The following is an 18,875-nucleotide window of genomic DNA, read 5'->3' as shown; positions in this document are numbered from 1 at the left end:
TAATCTGAGTTCAGTCTGCAGCCACAAGTGACCCCTCTACTTCTAATAATGGGGCACAGTGATTTTAGGGGGCATGAAGGTGGGGCAGGCAAGGGGAAGCCTAGACGGTGCTCTCCACAGTCCAGAAGGTGCTGGGACCTCCACCTTCAGCCGGGATCCCCTTCTGCCAGTTACTTAGGGAGCCTCCCGGTCCCCGCCGGCGGGTCTTCCAAGACTTCCACGCCTCGCTCCCACCAGAAAAAGCTGACTCCGGAGCGGGAGCCAGAAACTCGATCGTGCCCCTTTCCACTTTCTCACTTTTGTTCTTCCTTTCCTGCTCCCTCTCCCTTCTTCCCTTGCCTTTCTTCTCTGCGTCTTCCCTTCTCTCTCCTCCACGCCTCCTCCTCCTGCCTCTTCCCCTGACCGACCCCGGCCCCGCTCTGCCTCCTCTTGGGGTGGGAGCTCCCCTCTACCCCCCCTCCCTGCCTTTCTTCCTTCTCGGCTTCCTCCGCTCGCGGCCCGCTCCCAGCCAATCAGCGCGTCGCGCCCCGTGGCCCCGCCCCCCGGCGGTTCCGGGCGGGCCGGACCGAGACCAGGCCAAGGGTGCGGAGGGCGGCGCCGCCGCGCTGGGGGCGGATGGGGCGCCGCGGGCGGGCGGCGCGAGCGCGGGGATCGCCGGGACGCGGGTGTTCGGGGCCGTGAAGGGGCCAGGCGGGCGCTGCGGCCCGCCCGGGATGGGCCAGCCCGGGCCTGGCGGGGCCGAGCCGGAGGGGCGAGCGGGGCGCGGGTCTGGCCTGCGGGGCGGGCGGCCCGGGGGCTGAGGTAGAAGTGGGCGCGGAGGAAGGGGCCGAGCCAAGGCGGTGGGTGGAGCGGCGAGGGGGGCGGAGGCTGGGCCGCGGCGGGCGAGAGGAGCGGAGCGGCGCGCTTGTCCGGAGCTCGGCGGCGGCGCCTGCGGAGGCTGAGCGAGCGGCGGCGGGCCCGGACGAGAGCCGGAGGTGGCGGACGCGGCGCCGGGGGCCCCCATGGGCGGGTGTGTGGGCGCCCAGCACGACTCCTCGGGCAGCCTCAACGAGAACTCGGAGGGCACCGGAGGTAGGTGAGCGCCAGGGGGCAGCCTCGGCCCCCCCATTGTTCCCGGCCAGGCCCGGCCACCTGTCCCGGCCCCTGCGGGCCCGCGGGGAGCGCGGCCGGGGCCCCCGCGCCCCTTTGTCATCCCCTCCTCCACGTCACGCCCCGCGCCCCGTTTCCGGCCGCCCTGCAGGCCGCGGGGTCGCCCCCTTCTCTCCCCGGCCCTCGAGGAAAGTCCTCGGTGCACAGGGGATGCAGCCCCTCGGCCTCGCGACCGCATCCCCTCGGCCCGGGAAACTCGGGCGAGAAACTGCCTCCCTGGCCACCTCCCTCCCTTCCCAGCTCGTTTAATTATTCAGGAGCAGGATGGCGGCGCTGGGGCTGCAGAAAAGCGAACCGATGGGGGGTTGGGGAGGGGAGCCGAATGCATTCCCTCCGGTGGGCCCCGCCACATCTCTCCGCACCCTTCCTTGTTCCGCGGAGTTGGCTGGTCTCAGCTTTCCCGAGTTTCAGATGACAGCTGCCCTGGTTGGTTCCAGTTTGGCCATTTAAACCTGCAAGTTTTGGAGCCCGGTCGGGGAAGTCTCCAGTGGCCACAGGCATTATTTTCACGAGGGGTGGGGAATCGGGCTGCCCGAGTAAAACGTGGCTTCCCGCGGCTGCACGGGGGTGTCGGGCCCGCTGGCCTTCGGGGTGGGCTAGTCAAATTCCTCTCGGTCTTACGTAAAGGAAAATGTGTAGGATGAAAGTGCAGATACAACGGGAGAGCCCGACTTCCCAGCAAGATCGGTACCTTAAAAGTTTTCGAACAAGGGAGCGCACTTCTTAATCCTATTGCCTAGGAAAGGTATTTTAATTCAGGCAGCTTTGGAGGACAGCAGTATGACAGTAAAACTAACCCGGCCTTTTCTTCGATGACCTTTTACTGAGTTCATTCTGTAGCCGGTGTGCAGGTCAGAATGTTGCAGTTCAGGCAGCAGCAGCTTCTGGGAACAGCGAAGGTGACATGCGGGATGGGTTCTGTTGCAAACTTATGTCAAGCTGTGGGGCTTATTTATAAATTCCTAAACTAGATTGTTTGGAGAGAAAAGAGTTTACAACGTTTTCTTATGCTAAAAGTTGTCGCTTACCCTGTCACCCAAACTCCGTCTATAGCTCCTCACTTTTGGTGGTTGGATTTCCCGAGGGTTAGTTAGCCTGGCCACTTCATTAACATCTATGGGTGTCCCGTGTGGCTAAATCCCAGGCACATAGCTGGAAGCTCCGGGAAACGTTTCTTGGAGAAAACCGTTCGTGAAGCTACTTTATTGTGCTTGTCAAGTCATGGCATTCTTCCTGAGTGGCATAGTAACAGTGAGATCCTCAGTGACAACAGCAGGAACATGAAAAGGGGCATGATTTATTTATTTTTTAAGACATTTTACTTATTTATTTTTAGAGAGAGGGGAAGGGAGGAAGAAATGGAGAGAAACACCAAGATGCTGGTCAGCGCTAAAAAGGGCTTAAAACAGCCTTGGGTTAAGGTCAAATTCAGGGTCACAGTGATTCTTCCTGCTGTGGAGGTGATCGTTAAGGTTACCCAGGTACATTAGTGCTTGTGTTAGGTGGTGTTTGGTTTACACTCAAGTTAAAATTCTCATAAACATCTTCTCTTCTCGGTAATGAACTGGAGCCAATTTATTTAAGCCTTTTGGTGGTGTGGTTTAGGACCAGCTGGGCATTTTCGTGTGGGCTTTTTAAAAACATGAAGTCTTCGCTTTTGGTAATTTATTACCAGTGCTATCTAGTCAGATAGCCGTCGTATCAGTTTCTTGGAGAGCTGTGTCCTCTGGACTTTACGCTGTGCTATACCTTTCCGAATTAAAGTTTAGAAAAAAGGAACATAAACCCCTTTATTTTCTTCTGGAGAGAAGGCATGGCCCTGATGTTGCTGTGTGGGGTAAAAGGGTTGTTTCTGAAATGTAATGATGGAAGCTTTTATTCTTCCTTTAAACCAGTTAATTGTGGTTTAAAGGAATTAGCTCAGGTGAGTGTTCCAGGTTAACAAGTTACATAGTTCTGGTTTATTACAGTAGGTTTCTGTTGGGCAGGAAAAAACTTTTTCCTTTGCCTTTCAAACATGCAGTACTGGTTAGTAGTCGGGATCTGGACATTGGGTTATGAAAATTTCTTTTACCAACATGGAGTGAAGTACAGTCGTCTGTATTTTCGTGACAGATGTAATTACATTCACGGTGTCCTGCAAACATCACCACAGAATGGCAGATAAGTGTATATATATTGAGAAAAACTTCCTTACTAGGTGGATTACTTGTTTGAAGGAATTTGGGAAATCTTTGCAAAAGACTGTAGATGCGGAAATGACTTAATTCACATAAGGTTTGTGTTATCTGGAATCAATTGTAGTGTCTTCCACTGGCATACCTTGCCTGGAGTTCAGTTTTTGAGTTCAGCTACTTTGACTATCCTTGAATCCTAATTTTAATCAAGACAGGTATATTATAGTAGATTACTTAAGTTCTCTTGAAGTTTTCGTGCTTCTAGCATTTTCTGTTGTTTTGACATTTTTAGAAAGCACAGTTCAGTGTGGTTCTTTTCCTAACTAGGGTGACATTGTGGTGCCGGGGTTGTCACCTCGAGACGGGGTTTTAGCTCGTGGCATTCGCTAAGGAATTACTCTCAGGATTTTTTAAAATAAGAAATATGTGGAGAAAAAGAATAAAATGAAAGTAATTGAAGACAGCCAGCCAGCTTCTTACCTTGTTCCCTTTACCAGCCATAGTGATGTCCAAAGGTTTTCACTCTCTGGGTATGTCATTGATTTCCATGCGCTGTGACATTCTAAGGAGACCGACCGTGGTCACCAGTTTCCAGGTTTACAGGAGGATAACTCTGAATACTGGTGATTCATTGCTTTATTTCAGAATGTCTTTTTTAAAAATTATTTTTATTTCAGAATGTCTTGAGGATATCATGAAGTTCTTTTGAATATCCATTTATAAGCAGCCTTGCAGACACCTACTTGATGAGTAACAGTGGTTTTTTTTTGAATAATAATAGCTACCATCAATCCAGTGTTTATTGTGTAACAGGTACTGTCCTAGGTGATTACTTTCTCTCATTTAGTCTTCAACAATTCTGGGAGGTGGATAATATCTCTATTTTAGATATGGTGGGAGCCAGGAGAAATTAAATAACTTTTTTAGTAAGGCATATTGGATAAATGGCGGGACTTGAACTCAGGGCTGCGGTAAAGAATGCTAGTTTCTGGGGCTGGTGTGGCTCTGGATTGAGCGTCTGCTTGTGAACTGAAAGGTTGCTCGCTGGTTTGAGTCCTGGTCAGGGCACGTGGCTGGGTTGCAGGCCAGGTCCCCAGTAGGGGGCGTGTGAGAGGCAACCATTTGATGTTTCTCTTTCTCCCTCCCCATCTCTCTAAAAATAAAACAAATAAAATCTTTAAAAAAGAAAAAGTGCTAATTTTTTCCCTAGTTTCATTTTTTTAAATTGTAAAATATAAAATTTGCTGTATTTAAACCTTTATCAGAAATATGATTTGCAGATATTTTCTCTCATTTTGTAGGTTGGCTTTTCACTTTCTTGATGGTGTCTCTTGATGCACAAGTTTTCACTTTCAATGAAGTCCAATTCAGTTTTCCTTTTGTTACCTTGTGCTTCTGGCTTCAATTTTAAATACATATGTATATATTTAATTCTTCACTGATGGAGAAAGAACAAATCTATAACCAGTTATTCACAACTCTTAAGTAACATTTGCCATCTTAACGGTGAATAAAGAGTTGTTTTAAGTTTATTTCCTCTGTCTAATCTGGTAAAAAGGTTGATTAGCAGTGAAATGGGATTTGAAATGTTGACAGAAGTAACTTACAAATCCACTTCAGCGTCTTCTTAATCAAGAGACGATTGTTGTATTTTCTAGGGAAGCATTTTACAATCAACAAGCATTGAATACCCACAATATGCCTCGTGAATTGGTTGCTGTGGTTCCAAAAAAAAAAAAAAGAAATGGTCCTATTTCTTCTGTCAAAATTGATTTTAAGGAAGGCATAATAGAATATGTGCACATAAAACAACTATAAAACAGTATATAGACATATAAAAACATCATGGGATAAACCGTGAAAGTGCCAAAGGTAAAAAAGACGACAGAAGACTCTCAGTTGCTCAAAGGTGTGAGATGGTCCTTCAGCCAACCAGCAGCATCAGCAGCACCTGGGAGCACGTTGGAAATGCAGAGTGGCAGGCCCCTGTCCTGGCCTTCCGAGTCAGTCTGCATTTTAAAAAGATTCTCAGATGATTCTCATATACATGCAGGTTTGAGAAGCACTATTATAGGGTTGCTTACAGTGGGAAGAGATTAGAGTGAGGAACCCATTAAGGGGGAAAATGGCACCTGTTGGTTTATTGTATGTAGAAATAGAAAAGAAAAAGTAATCTCGTATTTTTGAACCTGGATGACCAGGAATATTGAGGAGGCTTGGCAGGTCTTGGGGAATAAGGAAGCAATCTGGGACTGTCCTCGTTCAACTTTCAGTATGTTAAGGATTAGTGGACAGAAGGACTTTCAAGTTGCAACATTATTTGGGGTGGTGCAGGGGTTCAGATCTGGTAGAGAACTCTGAGATGTTCGATTTTGGGGTCATCGGCAGGGGCCTAACTGAAGGTTCCAAAGTGAATGACCGCTATAAATAAGTGAGAAAAGAAGGAAAGTGCCAAGAATTTAGCCATGAAAATTTCATAAAAGGTGGAGAAATGAGAAATCACTTCTCAGGGCCTGACTGTAGTAGGTGCTTAGTATACTGAATTTTGTTGAATTATTGGGAAACATAGGAAAATAGGTCTGACTGTGAAATTCATAGATCTGACTGTATTTGAAAAAACTTCTTATAATTTCAGGAAATAATTCAATTTTGTTAACTAATGTCATTCTAATATGGTATTTGCAGAAATTCTAGCTGTAGTTTGTTATTCATATCCTGATACAAGGTGGACTTGCTGGGCATGCAACCCCATACTATGCCAGCAGCCCTTGCATACTGAGGTCGGTGTGCACACATTCTCTAGAGCACACCATTCTGGAAATGTGTTACTGTAGAAGAAACACATTTCTCTAGAAGAAACACATTCTCTAGAGCTCACTCATTCTCTAGTGAGACGTGAGTCACTTTCTTCGAGAGTGTCTTGCATATCTCTTCCTTATATATTTTCAGTGTCCTGTGTATTAGTTCTACACACCATCTAACTTGGTTGTTTATTGGATTTTCCTATGCATCTTCTCTTAGGTCTGTGCCTGTGATAAAGAATAAAGCAGATTTGTGCAGGAGGAGGGCTGCAGATTTAGTCTCCTTTCGTCCCTAGTGTGACGGGGAGTACACATCTTTCGTGGTTTCTCGTCTTTATGAGAGGGATGCATACAGTTTTGTACCAGTTGGAGAGAGACGTCCTGTGCAATAAGACGTGCATTTGCCTGATGTGAAGCAGAGAGAGGCTGATTCTACCAGGAGGAGTGGGTTTGTGGGGAGCAGACCCAAAGGAAGCAGACCCTACTTACTGGGGAGCAAGTAGGTGTTGGTTGGGAAATACAGTGATACTCTGGGTGGTAGGTGTGGTAGGTGTGGTAGGTGTGAGAACAGTTTAGGTGGGAAAGCTTGAGTTGGAAAATGCTGGGTTATGTGGGAAGCTGAATCCTCTTTCGGAAGAGATTTAAGCACTTGAATTTATGTTAAAAATTGACATGGAATGTTGCCCTAATGAGCTACCTTCCATTGGGCTAGTCCCACCTGTTTTTAATTTCCTACCAAAAAATTGGTAGAAAATTTTTGTTTTCTATAAAGTATAATGTATTTCTATATAAATATGTATATTTGTGTATTTTCACTCTGTCTTACATTTTCAACATAAAACGTTGATTTTTTTTTCCAGTTAAAAATTATCTTGGGCCCTGGCAGGTGTAGCTCAGTGGATTGAGCGCGGGCCTGCGAACCACACAATCGCGGTTCGATTCCCAGTCAGGGCACATGCCTGGGTTGCAGGCCAGTTCCCAGCAGGGGACTCACGAGAGGCAACCATACATTGATATTTCGCTCCCTCTCTCCTTCCCTTCCTCTCTAAAGATAAATAAATAAAATCTTTTAAAAAATTATCTTGGAATTTATGTTGGAAAGGCATTCTTAAAGAAGATTCTCCTTATGGATATTAAATGTGCTGTTCTTTCCCCTCTGGTTTAACTCAGGAATCAGTAGCTAGTGCTGTATACCGTGGACAGCAACTTTAAGCCATTAGAAAGGTAAGGAACCTTTATTCCTCTGATTTTTGATAGCCTGTAACGCCCCTTTTTCTTATGGATAAATTTTAATACATGTTATTTTAAAATCTGATTTGCTTACAGTAAGTGCAAAGCTTTGGCAGCACCTGGGAGTAACACTATATTCAGGGAGTTTTCTAATGAGGCTGGTTATTGAGTGTTAATCACCAGTAATCAGGAACTTTTGCCTCTATGGTCTTACTGATTAGTTGTCTCTCCTGTGGCTCGTGACCAAAGCACAGTCTCCTCTGGTTGCTAGAAGGCAGTGGGTTGGTTTGGGTTGGCAGCACGATCATATGAATGGCAGCACGATCATATGAATGGGGTTTGCTGATTCAGTGATTCTCTCATTCTTCCTTACTGCAGACCACCCGAATGGTTTATCTTCATTTGGTGGACCACTGCGGCAGGTTCTCCCGCCGCCCCTCTCCATCCCTGCCCAGCTTTCTGCCTCTGCCCATCGGGCAGCGCTAGGCTACCAGCAAGCTCCTCATGATTCACTGGCAGTTCAAGGGCCATAGGTTGAGACTTTACTAACGCATATGTGCTTAAAGATGCATGAGTGTTGGCCACGAGCCATCAGCGTGTATTCGTCTTGCGTCAGCTGTTTGATGGGCCGTCAGCAAGAATCAAATTTGTTTCTGAATGTATCCCATCCATATATTGAGCTGGGAGGCTAAATATTGCTGAGTACACACTGGGTATTGTAATGCCATATTTTTGCATGTTTGCAAAAGGACTTTCCAAAGTTTCCATTATAGCAGTTTTCAGTCATGAAATTTCTGTTGAAATTAGATGTCTTAAGAAAACGTATGTGGGAAAAGCATTTAAATGAATTTTATTTGTATGGGGTATTAATGTTGTATATTTGCTGAAGATTTAAGTGAGTAAGGACTTGGTGACCTTTGAGCTTCTCTAAGTTCTTACCCTCCCAGGTAACTCTCCAGATAATTTTTTTTGCATTTAAGATAATTGGCTTGTAGGTAGGAGCAGGTCGGACTGCTTCTTTGCATTACTTCAGATAGTTTCCAGATTGTGCTGTGGGACAAGAGTATCGAAGTGGCAAAGTCACAGATAGTTCAGGTCACTTAAGTTAGGACTCTAAGTTGTGATAAACTCCCTTCCAACTTGGGTTAAACACTTCATTTTTCAAGTGAAGTAAGATGGTTCTTCTGAAACTTCTAAAAATAGCCAGCCTCCCTTATTTCTGGCTGCTGCTCTGTGAAATCCAATAGTTTGTGGTTTAATGGAGGAATCATATATTTAAGTAATTAGGAAATGTTTTTTTAATATTTTTTAAAGATTTTAATTATTTATTCATCTTTAGAGGGGAAGGAGAGAGGGAAAGAAACATCAGTGTATGGTTGCCTTTTGTGCGTCTCCTGCTGGGAACTGGCCTGCAGGGAACCGACCTGCAACTCCAGCATGTGCCCTGACTGGGAATTGAACCACGATCCTCTGGTTTGCAGGCTTGTGCTCAATCCACTGAGCTACACCAGCCAGGGCCAGGAAATGTTTTAAGTCTCTACAGCAGTGCAGAAAGTAGTATGGAAGTTCAAGGAGTGATGGGGAGTCGGGCCAGAAACCTTCACTGAAGAATAGGTGGCGTAAGAAGTTACCCTTGAAAGAGGAGTAGATGATAAAAAGATAGGAGGGCATTCTGGGTGCAGAGGAAATTACTTTTATAGAAATACAAAAAAACCTGGTACTTTGCGGAACTGGCAAGTAGCTTGTGGAACGGGTGGGTGAAATGTGAAGTTATTAAAGTATGTTGTCAAACTTTGGGAGGCACAGTTACCGTAATCAGTAGACGAAGTTGTGAGACAGTAAGTAGAGGTGATACTGGTTCAGTGCTTTAAAAACTTTTTTTGCTTTTTGTGCATCTGACAAACTAATTCCCGTTCACTGCTATGTACCGAGGTGACTTGTATACAAGTTTCTGATGTACTAGGTTGTCTTAGTCTTTAACAGATTTTCATTCTCCTGTAATTTTAATGGATTGTCACTTATAAAACCTAAAAACTGTGTTCAACTTTCTACCATGCACATGTCCATGTCTGTTCCAGCTCATTCTTTGTGTCTCAGGTCCTAGTTTCCTGGCACAGGACAGGAGTCCGGGCTGAGGTTTGCAGGCCTACCTGAGGTTCAGTCTCTGTTGGGAAGAGGCCGGCATTAGCTGTGGTGCTTCGGGCTCTGGTTTTTCCATTGTTGAAAAAGAGAGTGAATTAGGTCTCTGTCAAGGTTATATCAAATTCTGTTTTTTTAAAGATTTTATTTATTTATCTTTAGAGGGGAGGGGAAGGAGAGAGGGAGACAAATATCAATGTGTGGTTGGCTCTTGTGCATCCCTTTCTGGGAACTGGCCTGCAACCCAGGCGTGTGCCCTGACTGGGAATCGAACCGCCATCCTTTGGTTCGCAGGCCCACACTCAATCCACTGAGCTACACCAGCCAGGGCTCAAGTTCTTTTTTGACATGTTTTAATGATACTTTTCAAGTGTACTTCGAGATGTTGAAAGACCAGCTAGCACCACCAACACTTGAATACCCATCACCCAGGTTAAGCAAAACACACGCACCTGCGCACACAGATACGGTGCCTTTGCTCGAGTGTTTGGGAGTGAGCACGACATCACGCCACTTCAACACGCACCTCTTAGAATGAGTCCTCTACATCACAGCCAACACCGCTGTCGCTCCCCAGAGGATGAATACTATTTCTGAAGGCCCAATCCACAATCAGAATGCCCTAACCATCCCAAAAGTGTTTATGGCTATTTTTTTCAAACTAGGTTCTAACCAGCATTTATTGCTCTGTTTGTCTCTTTAATCTTATAAAATCTAGTATAACTCCCCCTCCCTTTTTTCCCTGTGGCTTTGTCTCCCCCCACCCCCACATTGACTTTTTGAAGAGTCTTGTAGGGTGTACCACGTCCTGAATTTATCTGATTGTTTCTCTGTGGGATCATTTAGAGTATTCTAGCCTCTGTATTTTGTTTAAACTGGAACTCAAGTAGATCTAATTCCATAACAGAATATGATCTTTCATTTCTAGACTGTAATGGTTCCAAAATCCAAACTTTTATCGGTTCTTTTCTGCTAACTTTCAGTGCCGAGATAACTTTTCTTATTACCAAACAAGTCTGAGACTTTCTGTCATTTTCCCATCCAGAAGTAATCTTGCCATCCTCTTATGTTTTAAAGGTTTTAGTTGTTTATTTTTAGAGAGAGGGGAAAGGAGGAAGAAAAAGAGGGAGAGAAACATGAGTGTGAGGTTGCCTTTCACATGGCCCTCGCCGGGGACCCAGCCCACAAGCAGGGCATATGTCCTGACTGGGAATCGAACCCTTGGGTTCGCAGTCCGTGCTCAATCCACGGAGCTACACCACCAGGGCTCCTGCCACCCTCTAAACTTCTTAGAGTACTTACTCCTTGTCCCACTTTTCCACAACTGCCAGATGACAGGTACTCTTTTATTAAGGAATAACTGACAAATGCAATTATATACACTTAAAGTGTACAGCATGGTGATTTGATAGTAGGTTTTCAGTCATTTAAGGTTTACAAATATATATAATTAAATCCGTGAAAGGAATCATGATAGTGATACACTTTTTATTATTTTTTGGCTTTTAAAAAATCTTTGTGCTTTTTAAAAAATATATATTTTATTGATTATACCATTACAGTTGTTCTATTCCCCGCTTTCTTGATTTTTTTTATATGGACTCTTTGACTTTAAGGAAGGCCAATATTGATATTGCCATGTTACAAAGTAGGAGGCTGAGGCATAGAGAAGTTTTGATCTGAATAATGAATGAAGAGAGTAGCCCAAACTGTAAGTTCCGTCTTCTGTTTTCTAATTCGATGTTCTCTCCACACATGGATTGGAGTTTGAGTTTCCTTTTCTTTCCTTGCAGCAGAAGTGTGCATGAGAGTTTCCTTTCATGGCAGTAAGCACAGTTGAGTTCAAGTAATGGAGTGTGGTTTAAAAAGAAAAGGAATTTATTAAGTTATTTATTTATAGAGAGAGGGGAAAGGAGGGAGAAAGAGAGAGAAACATCTATGTGTGAGAGATACATCAGTTGACCTGCAACCCAGGCATGTACCCTGACCGGAAATTGAACCAGCAGCCCTTTGGTTTGCAGGCTGGTACGCAATCCCCTGAGCTACACCAGCCAGGGCTGGAGTGTGGTTCTTAAGGCCTCTTTGTGTTCACACTCCAAAATGGGGATGGCAGCAGTAAAAAATGAGGTGGGTGATTATCTTCGGTCTTAGCTAATTATAATTATATTGCATTTCTCCAGATAGAAATTTTGAACTGAGATCTTGGTTATCTAACTGGAGCAAATGGAAGAAAGTAATAATCTTGCTCGTCTTCTTTTGTGTCTTTTCACGCAGTTGTCTTCCATCATTACCTTTGCTACCTCTCCCAGATTGTAAGGTGTTCAGCTTAAAACTCAGTATCTTCAAACTTGAATTTAGCTAGCAGTTGAAGTGAACTGTGTGGGGAAACTGGTTTTATTGAGGTCCTTAAAGTACAAGAAAAGAAGGCTTTGTCTAATTGGGAGAAAGTGTCATAAGGGTTTTCTAGGTCTGTGCTTGTAAACCACCCTTAGTGAGTGTTAGAAAAATGTATCGGCCTCAGATCATAAAGCGGTGATTGTCCCGAGGGCTGAACTGAAGGAGATTACCTGGACGTCCTCTCTAGTTGGTGTAGCCACAGCCCCGGAAGGGGGGCTGGAGCCCAGAAGTGAAGGGGGAGAGCTGTCTGTACTGTGATGCCAGCACGCGGGCCTTCGGCACCACCCTCTGTTCTGCACCAGGTTAACGGAGCAGACACTGTCCCCTTCTGGCGTGGCTCGCTCAGGGGGGCACGGGCTTGGGGAACCTAGGTGGTCCCGTAGTGTGGTTTTATTGAACAGCTTGTGCTGTTTCTGTTAGTCACCAATAAATTTCTGCCTTGGACTTCAGTTACCCTGGAAAAAAATTATTTTACCCTGATGGTGATTAAAAGCTTTTTGGGCCTTTGATCATCGTTGTGTTGCCAAAAGTTAATGTAGGAGGCCTGTTGACTAAGCCCTTCTGTGGATTTGGCTCTGCCGCTCCGGGTCTGCGTTGGCTGCGCCATGTCACAGGTCATCACTCTCTTCCTGAACGACTCAGTGGTTTGCGTGCCCTTTACATTCTCACAGTTCCGATGTGAAAACGTGAGCTGCACCACTACATGTAACATGTAGGGCATGTTGCAAAGTAACTCGAGAAACAGTAAAATGATATCCGATGCTTTTGGAATGAACGTTGAGTTCTTAAAACACTTCAGCTGCAACAAGATCTGAGAATGGGGAGAATTGCTTATGTTACTGAATGAAATGGAACACTCTCGGAAAGGACGCAAGGACACGGCGCTGATCAATCACGGGGCGGGAGAAGGGTTCCCGTGTATGTTTGCTTTCCACACGGCAACACCCAATGTGCAGGCTGGAAGTCGCGGCGGAACTGCATCGAGCAAGCAACTGAAAAAGAAAACTGTTTTTCCATGATAGATGATTCTTAGGCATTTTAATGAGGGAATAGTAAGTAGGAACAGAACTTACATTTCGGTGTTAAAGATAGGTTTTAACTTTTTTATATTAAAAATTTTTGGTGACATTAATAAGATTATGTAGGTTTCAAGTGTACATTTCTATGATACTTGATCCATATATTGCACTGTATGCCCACCAGCCAAAGTGAAATCATCTTCTGTCACCGTATATTTGGCCCTCCACTTCCTTTCCTCCAGTCACCACCATACTGCTGTCTGTCTCTGAGTTGCAGTTTTACGTCCTACACGAGTGAAATCGTATGGTTCTTAGCTTTTTCTGACTAACCGATTTCATGTAGTGTAAGGTCGTCAAGGTCCATCTGTGTTTTTGCAGATGGCAGTTACTTCATCTTTTCTTACGGCCGAGTAGTATTCCACTCATACACAACATACGTACGGTATGTGTACACACATGTGCAACATATACATACATGCATGTGATGAGCATATAATATATATATTTTTTAATTTTTTATTTATTTTTAGTGAGAGAAAGAGAGGGAGAGAAACATCAATGTGTGGGTGCCGCTCACATGGCCCCCACTGGGGACCTGGCCCACAACCCAGGCATGTGCCCTGACTGGGAATCAAACCTGCAACCCTCTGGTTTGCAGGCCTGTGCTCAATCCACTGAGCTATACCAGCCCAGCAAGCATATAATAGATTCATTATTAATGTATAATGTTTTATGTGAAAACTTGTTTGGAATTAAACCTTATGTTTATTTTAAAGCTTTTAAAAAACTCTGAAAAAATTTAAAAGGTCAAAAAGCATATGTAAGAAAATGTAAGTCATGTTTACTCTACCACCTAACATACACACTTTGGCATGCGCCTTGTGGACTCGGAGCGTGGGCTGTATATGAGAGAGCGCAAATGGGTTGCTATGTTCAGTGAGGTGGGGAGTGCTTTCCGAGGTCGTTGCAGCCACACCCCTGGGCTGTCTGGCTTTCCTGATGTTCTCTCTTTGGGATGTAACGTGAGTGTCATTGTTAGCTTTTCGGTTTTGGATGGGCGGTCAGTATTTTTCTAAAATTGACCTGGCTGTCTGTCTTAAAAGTTAGGACTTAGTAGAGTCGCCACAATGTGAGAGATGCACATTCCCGGACTCAAACCGGGTCAGCCGGAGTGAGGGGAGCCCACTGTACCCGCGGTACCCGCCAGTCCTCCAGGCCTTTGTGTGGGCGCTCCACAAGAAACCAGCATTTCCCACTGGGAGCACTTCCTGCTGACAGTGCAGCTAAGCAGCCTAACGGGTAGGCTTGGGATTCGGGGATGGCGAGAGCCAAAGGTGGAATTTCAAAGGATTAAATGACATCCAAGGTAGTTCCCTTTTCCCACGAATCTAACCGAAGGGCAGTACAGTTTCTGGCAGTTCTTCTGCTGTGATGTTTGCATCAAATATGAGGCTCTTTATAACTTGGTAGGGAGATGGAGAATTTGATGTTGAAGTCCCAATTCTGCTCTATGGATTTTGTGTCAAATCTCGGACAAGCCGAAGTATCATTATGTTCTCCGGTTCTGTTGAGCCTGCTCTGCTTCTTATCTGTTCTTAAAAGCAGGAGGGTTTTGACTGCACTTAGAAACCCGTTCAAGGGGAAGGACTCGGTAAATGAACAAAATTTCAAGTAAAGTGTGTTTACCTACATTTTTGCCAGGCTCTTAGCAAACCTTCGAATTTCTAAAGCAATGAAGACTTTTCACATTGAAAAGGGAGACCATTTCGAAGAAAGAAACTGACGGACTGCTGATGCCTTTTCTTCAGGGACACTTAGTACTCCTCCGGCAGTGGGGTCGGGCCTGGCACCAGCACACTGTTGGTAATTGGTGTGTGCTGGGAAACAGTGTGCTGTTCAGGCACTTAGGATCAGCGCCAACGTGGTTTGCCGCCTTAAGCTCTGGTTCAGACTTTTGAAATGACCTCACGGAGCCCCAAGACCTTACAGATGGATTGATCAGGTAGTTTCACTTTGGGAGGGTTGGTGAAGTGTGGGACTGTGTTGAAAATTTGTTCTAGTAACTCTTAAAGCCATGAGGTAGTATAGTCCTAGTGGCTAAGAATATGAACCTTGGAGTTAGTCAGTCTGGGTTCGAATCCTAGCCACACCATTTAGCTGTATGATTTTTGTGAGATTTTTTTCTTTTTTCTTTTACCAGACATTTAGGTATTGTTTTTTATATGCTTCACTTCTGTGGAGTAGACGTTATTGTTACCATCTCTCTAATGCTCTTCCCCAGCTAGGCACTTTACCTTTTTAGTTAGTGTCCTCAGTTTAGGGTGGGGCCATTGGATTCAGTGGGACAGAATGTAGATAGCACTCTGCGTGGTAGCTGGACCGTAGTAAGCATTCTCTGTTGATTATTCTTACTCTTTTCTCTGAGAACAGCAACATTTTGAGAGAAACCGCTACCGTTTTCTCATGATGTGACAGCCAGAGTGGTCGGATCACTCCCAAGGTCACAGGAATGGTCCCAGGAATATTCCTGAAGAACTTAGAGTTTATCAAGGAAAGTCTCAAGGGGTCTGAATCTGTCCAGACCCAAACAGCACCCTTACAGGACCTGGGTTAATACCTTAATCGATCTCCCTAACCCAAATCTGTGTGCCAGGGATTATCAGAGGGTCACAGGTCTTTTTTTTTTTTTTAAATTACTTTTAGTTTAATTTTATGACATCTGTTATCTAGTCTTATTTATCCAGTTGTCCCAAAATGTCTTTTATAACTTTTTCCCATGGGAGGTTCCGAAGTTCGTGTTTTGTCTCACCTGGTATAATGGAAGAGTTGTTCTCAGCTGGGGGCGGTTGTGTATCCAGGGACTACCTGGAAGTTTCTGAGATGTCTGAACTTTTCCCATTATCCTTGTGTTTTCTGTAAACAAGGGGGTTTACAAGTTCAAGTATTTTGGATAAGAATACTTTACATTTGTTTTGTATACTATGTGTTGGAGCCACACCAAGAGGCTAAGTTTGGTCCATTGGTTAATGGGTATGAGATATATCTCATACCCACTGTAATTTCTTCTGTAAATTCACTGTAATTTCTTCTTGGTAGTTAATATACATGGCGTTATCATGATGCTGTCATATGTCTATGGATGATCCTACCTGAGTTTACAGGTTTGTAAAAGAGTAGTTCTTTTAAATATGTCATTCTTTTTTTTAAAATTACTGGCCTTTTTTCTCTCATCTCCCCCTTTTAGTAATGGTAGAGATTCATGAATTTTTCTTTCTTCAGGATATTAAAATCAATTTCATTCATTTTTATGCTCCAAGAATCGATGCACTTGTTGTTTCCTTCAAACTGTCTCTTGAGCCCTTGAAGTGATCTCATTAGTCTTTTAAAAAACAATACAGCAAAAAGTGTATTTATTGTCCCAACTGGGAATGAAACCAATGGCCTTTGCCTTTGCAGGAGGAGGCCCAGCCCACTGAGCCACGCTGGTCAGGGCAGAGCCTTCTCACCTTTAGATTATGAATGCATTCTGATGTTTCCACCTCAACAGTAACCTGGTTTTTCCCTCTTCTTATTTTATATTTGCTTTTTCCTCATTCAAAATCTTGCTTCCTACTGATACTAATATAGTTTCCTACTTGCTTTACCCTACAGCAATATTCTGAATTATAACAGTTAGCATTCTGCATGAACTCTTAGTGTTTTAACCTGCTGAGTTTCAGGAGTCCTTACAGTTTGTTTTTTGCCTTAAAATTTATCCCACTAAAGATGTATAGTCAGAGTATCATGTTAAAAATTAACTTGAAGTAACAATTTTTTTATGTGGTTGTGCTAACATGATATACAGTTAGGTTCATTTATTTCTATCTTCAGTTTTAGGATTTGCTTGTTTATTTATTTATGTTCAGAGAGAAGGGAAGTGAGGAAGAAGGAAGGAGCGAGACATCGATATGTGAGGAAAACATCGATTGGTTGCCTCTTCTGCGCCCCCACCCAGGGGACCTGGCCTGCAACCCAGGCACATGCCCCGACTAGGAACCGAACTGGCAACCTTTTGGTTCACAGGCCGGCACTCAGTCCACTGAGCCACACCACTAGGGCCCTTTTTTTGGTTCGATTTTGTTTTGAATATGTAAAACATTTTCACCTTTTCAGAAGTCAGATTTATATGAAAAGCTATACTCAGAAATCTTCTATCCCAGTTTCATTAGTTTCTGGTTTTTTCTTCCAGTGTATGTGCTTTTTAAAAAATAGATAACCAGATATATACACACACTCACATATATACACACACATATAGTTAACCCTTGAATAATGTGTGTTTGAATTGTGCAGGTCTACTTGTACATAGATTTTTTTTCCCCCAGTAAATACTGTAAATGTATATTCTCCCTTGATTTTCTTAATGACATTTTTTTCTTACTTTATTGTAAGCGTACAGTACATAATGCATATAATATACAAATATGTATTAATCAATAGTTTATGTTACTGAAAAGGTTCCTGGTCATTGTAGGCTACTTAATAGTTACGTTTGGGAGGAGTCAGAGGTCATGTGGATTTTTGACTGCGTGGAGGTTGGCACCCCCACCCCCACCCCCACACTGTTCACATGTCAGCTGCCAGCAAGTGGAGCCTCAGTTCTTGAACTTACATCATTCCAGAAAACTGTTCGAGAAGCAGTTTGTTCGAAATGTGTATATATAGTGCATTCCAATTTTACATGAGAATAAAATATTTTACGAGAATCCTTTTAGGCTAGCACAATCTGTTGGGGAATGATTCTGTGGGAATCTATTCTTAACTCTTAAGAGTGTCAGGAAATTTTTCCTTTCATCTTCATGGTCTTAAGAGTCATTTTCTAATGCAGGAGCATCGTCTCACTCCTAGTGCTTACTGCTGTAACGTCTTCAGAAGTCTTTGAAACAATGCCTTGTCCTTTGATGGTGGTCTCTTTCAATATTCCTTTTCCCCTCTGTGGGCTGATGTGTTAGGGAAGCCTATGCCTCCAGTTTTCTGCTGGTTGAAACCATTATTCCTTGAGTCATATTTTGGTATTTACCTTATCTGTGCATTATGGCCTCTTGTTTCTTCATTTGCAGAGTCCAGTTACTAAAACAGGTTTTCAAAGAGGGGCCAAAAGCAGGAAAATGACTACAAACATATTTCACTTTGGAAATCATTGTTTTTAATCAATAAAATGTCAAAATTTATTTTTAAAATGCATTAATTGTGCAGTAAAAATATTGAAGATTATGTTGCTGTTTAGATCTGAGAAGCAAGCCTTTTTTAAAGATTTTATTTATTTATCTTTAGAGGGGAAGGGAAGGGGAGGAGGAGAGGAATATCAATGTATGGTTGCCTCTCATGTGTCCCCTGCTGGGAACTGGCCTGCAACCCAGGCATGTGCCCTGACTGGGAATCGAACCGTGATCGTGTGGTTTGCAGGCCTGCACTCAATCCACTGAGCTACACCAGCCAGGGCAGAAGCAAGCCTTTCTTGATTTTTTCCCCCCATGTTAGTGCTGTTTATTTGTCATAGAGTGGGGAGAAGTGTTGAAAGGTTACAAGGGAAGATGAGGAGACAGTGAATGTGGTTAAGGGGCTTTTGAGAAGAGTTTTTGGTAAAATTTTCGAAGTTAATATAGCTTGGTAGAAAAAGCACTTTATTTTGCCATGTATGCTGTGCACTTTTTTGCCCCCAAGTTTTAGGGAAAAGGAAGGATGCCAATTATAACATGGGTATAATGATGAATATAATGATCCCATATTGTGTACAGAAACACGGGTGTGCCTTATGCAGGTGAGCACATTATACCTAGCAACATAATGGTGTTCTCTGAAGGAACTTAGACTGCTTTCTAAAAATTAGATTTCTTTAGTTTGCTTTCTTATATATTAAACCATAGAAACTAAGTATAAGGTTGCTTGCCTGCAATTTAAAGATTCGGAAACATATTTGGGGA

General features: G+C 43.8%; 1 protein-coding gene across 1 annotated transcript in view; it reads left to right on the top strand.

The window, feature by feature from the left end:
* Positions 1 to 904: 904 nt before the first annotated feature.
* UBTD2 (ubiquitin domain containing 2) overlaps positions 905 to 18,875 on the top strand; it is a 38,761-nt gene continuing 20,790 nt past the window's right edge. The window contains exon 1 of the mRNA XM_037057770.1: positions 905 to 1,071. Coding sequence (XP_036913665.1) covers positions 1,002 to 1,071 — 70 coding nt within the window. The 5' untranslated portion in view covers positions 905 to 1,001. The remainder of the gene's footprint in view (positions 1,072 to 18,875) is intronic.

The sequence above is a fragment of the Sturnira hondurensis genome, unplaced genomic scaffold (genome assembly GCF_014824575.4).
Source record: "Sturnira hondurensis isolate 20B ecotype Veracruz unplaced genomic scaffold, ASM1482457v3 Scaffold0009733, whole genome shotgun sequence".
NCBI lineage: Eukaryota > Metazoa > Chordata > Mammalia > Chiroptera > Phyllostomidae > Sturnira > Sturnira hondurensis.
The sequence above is the reverse complement of the archived record's forward strand: the minus strand, read 5'-3'. Positions and strand labels throughout refer to the sequence as shown.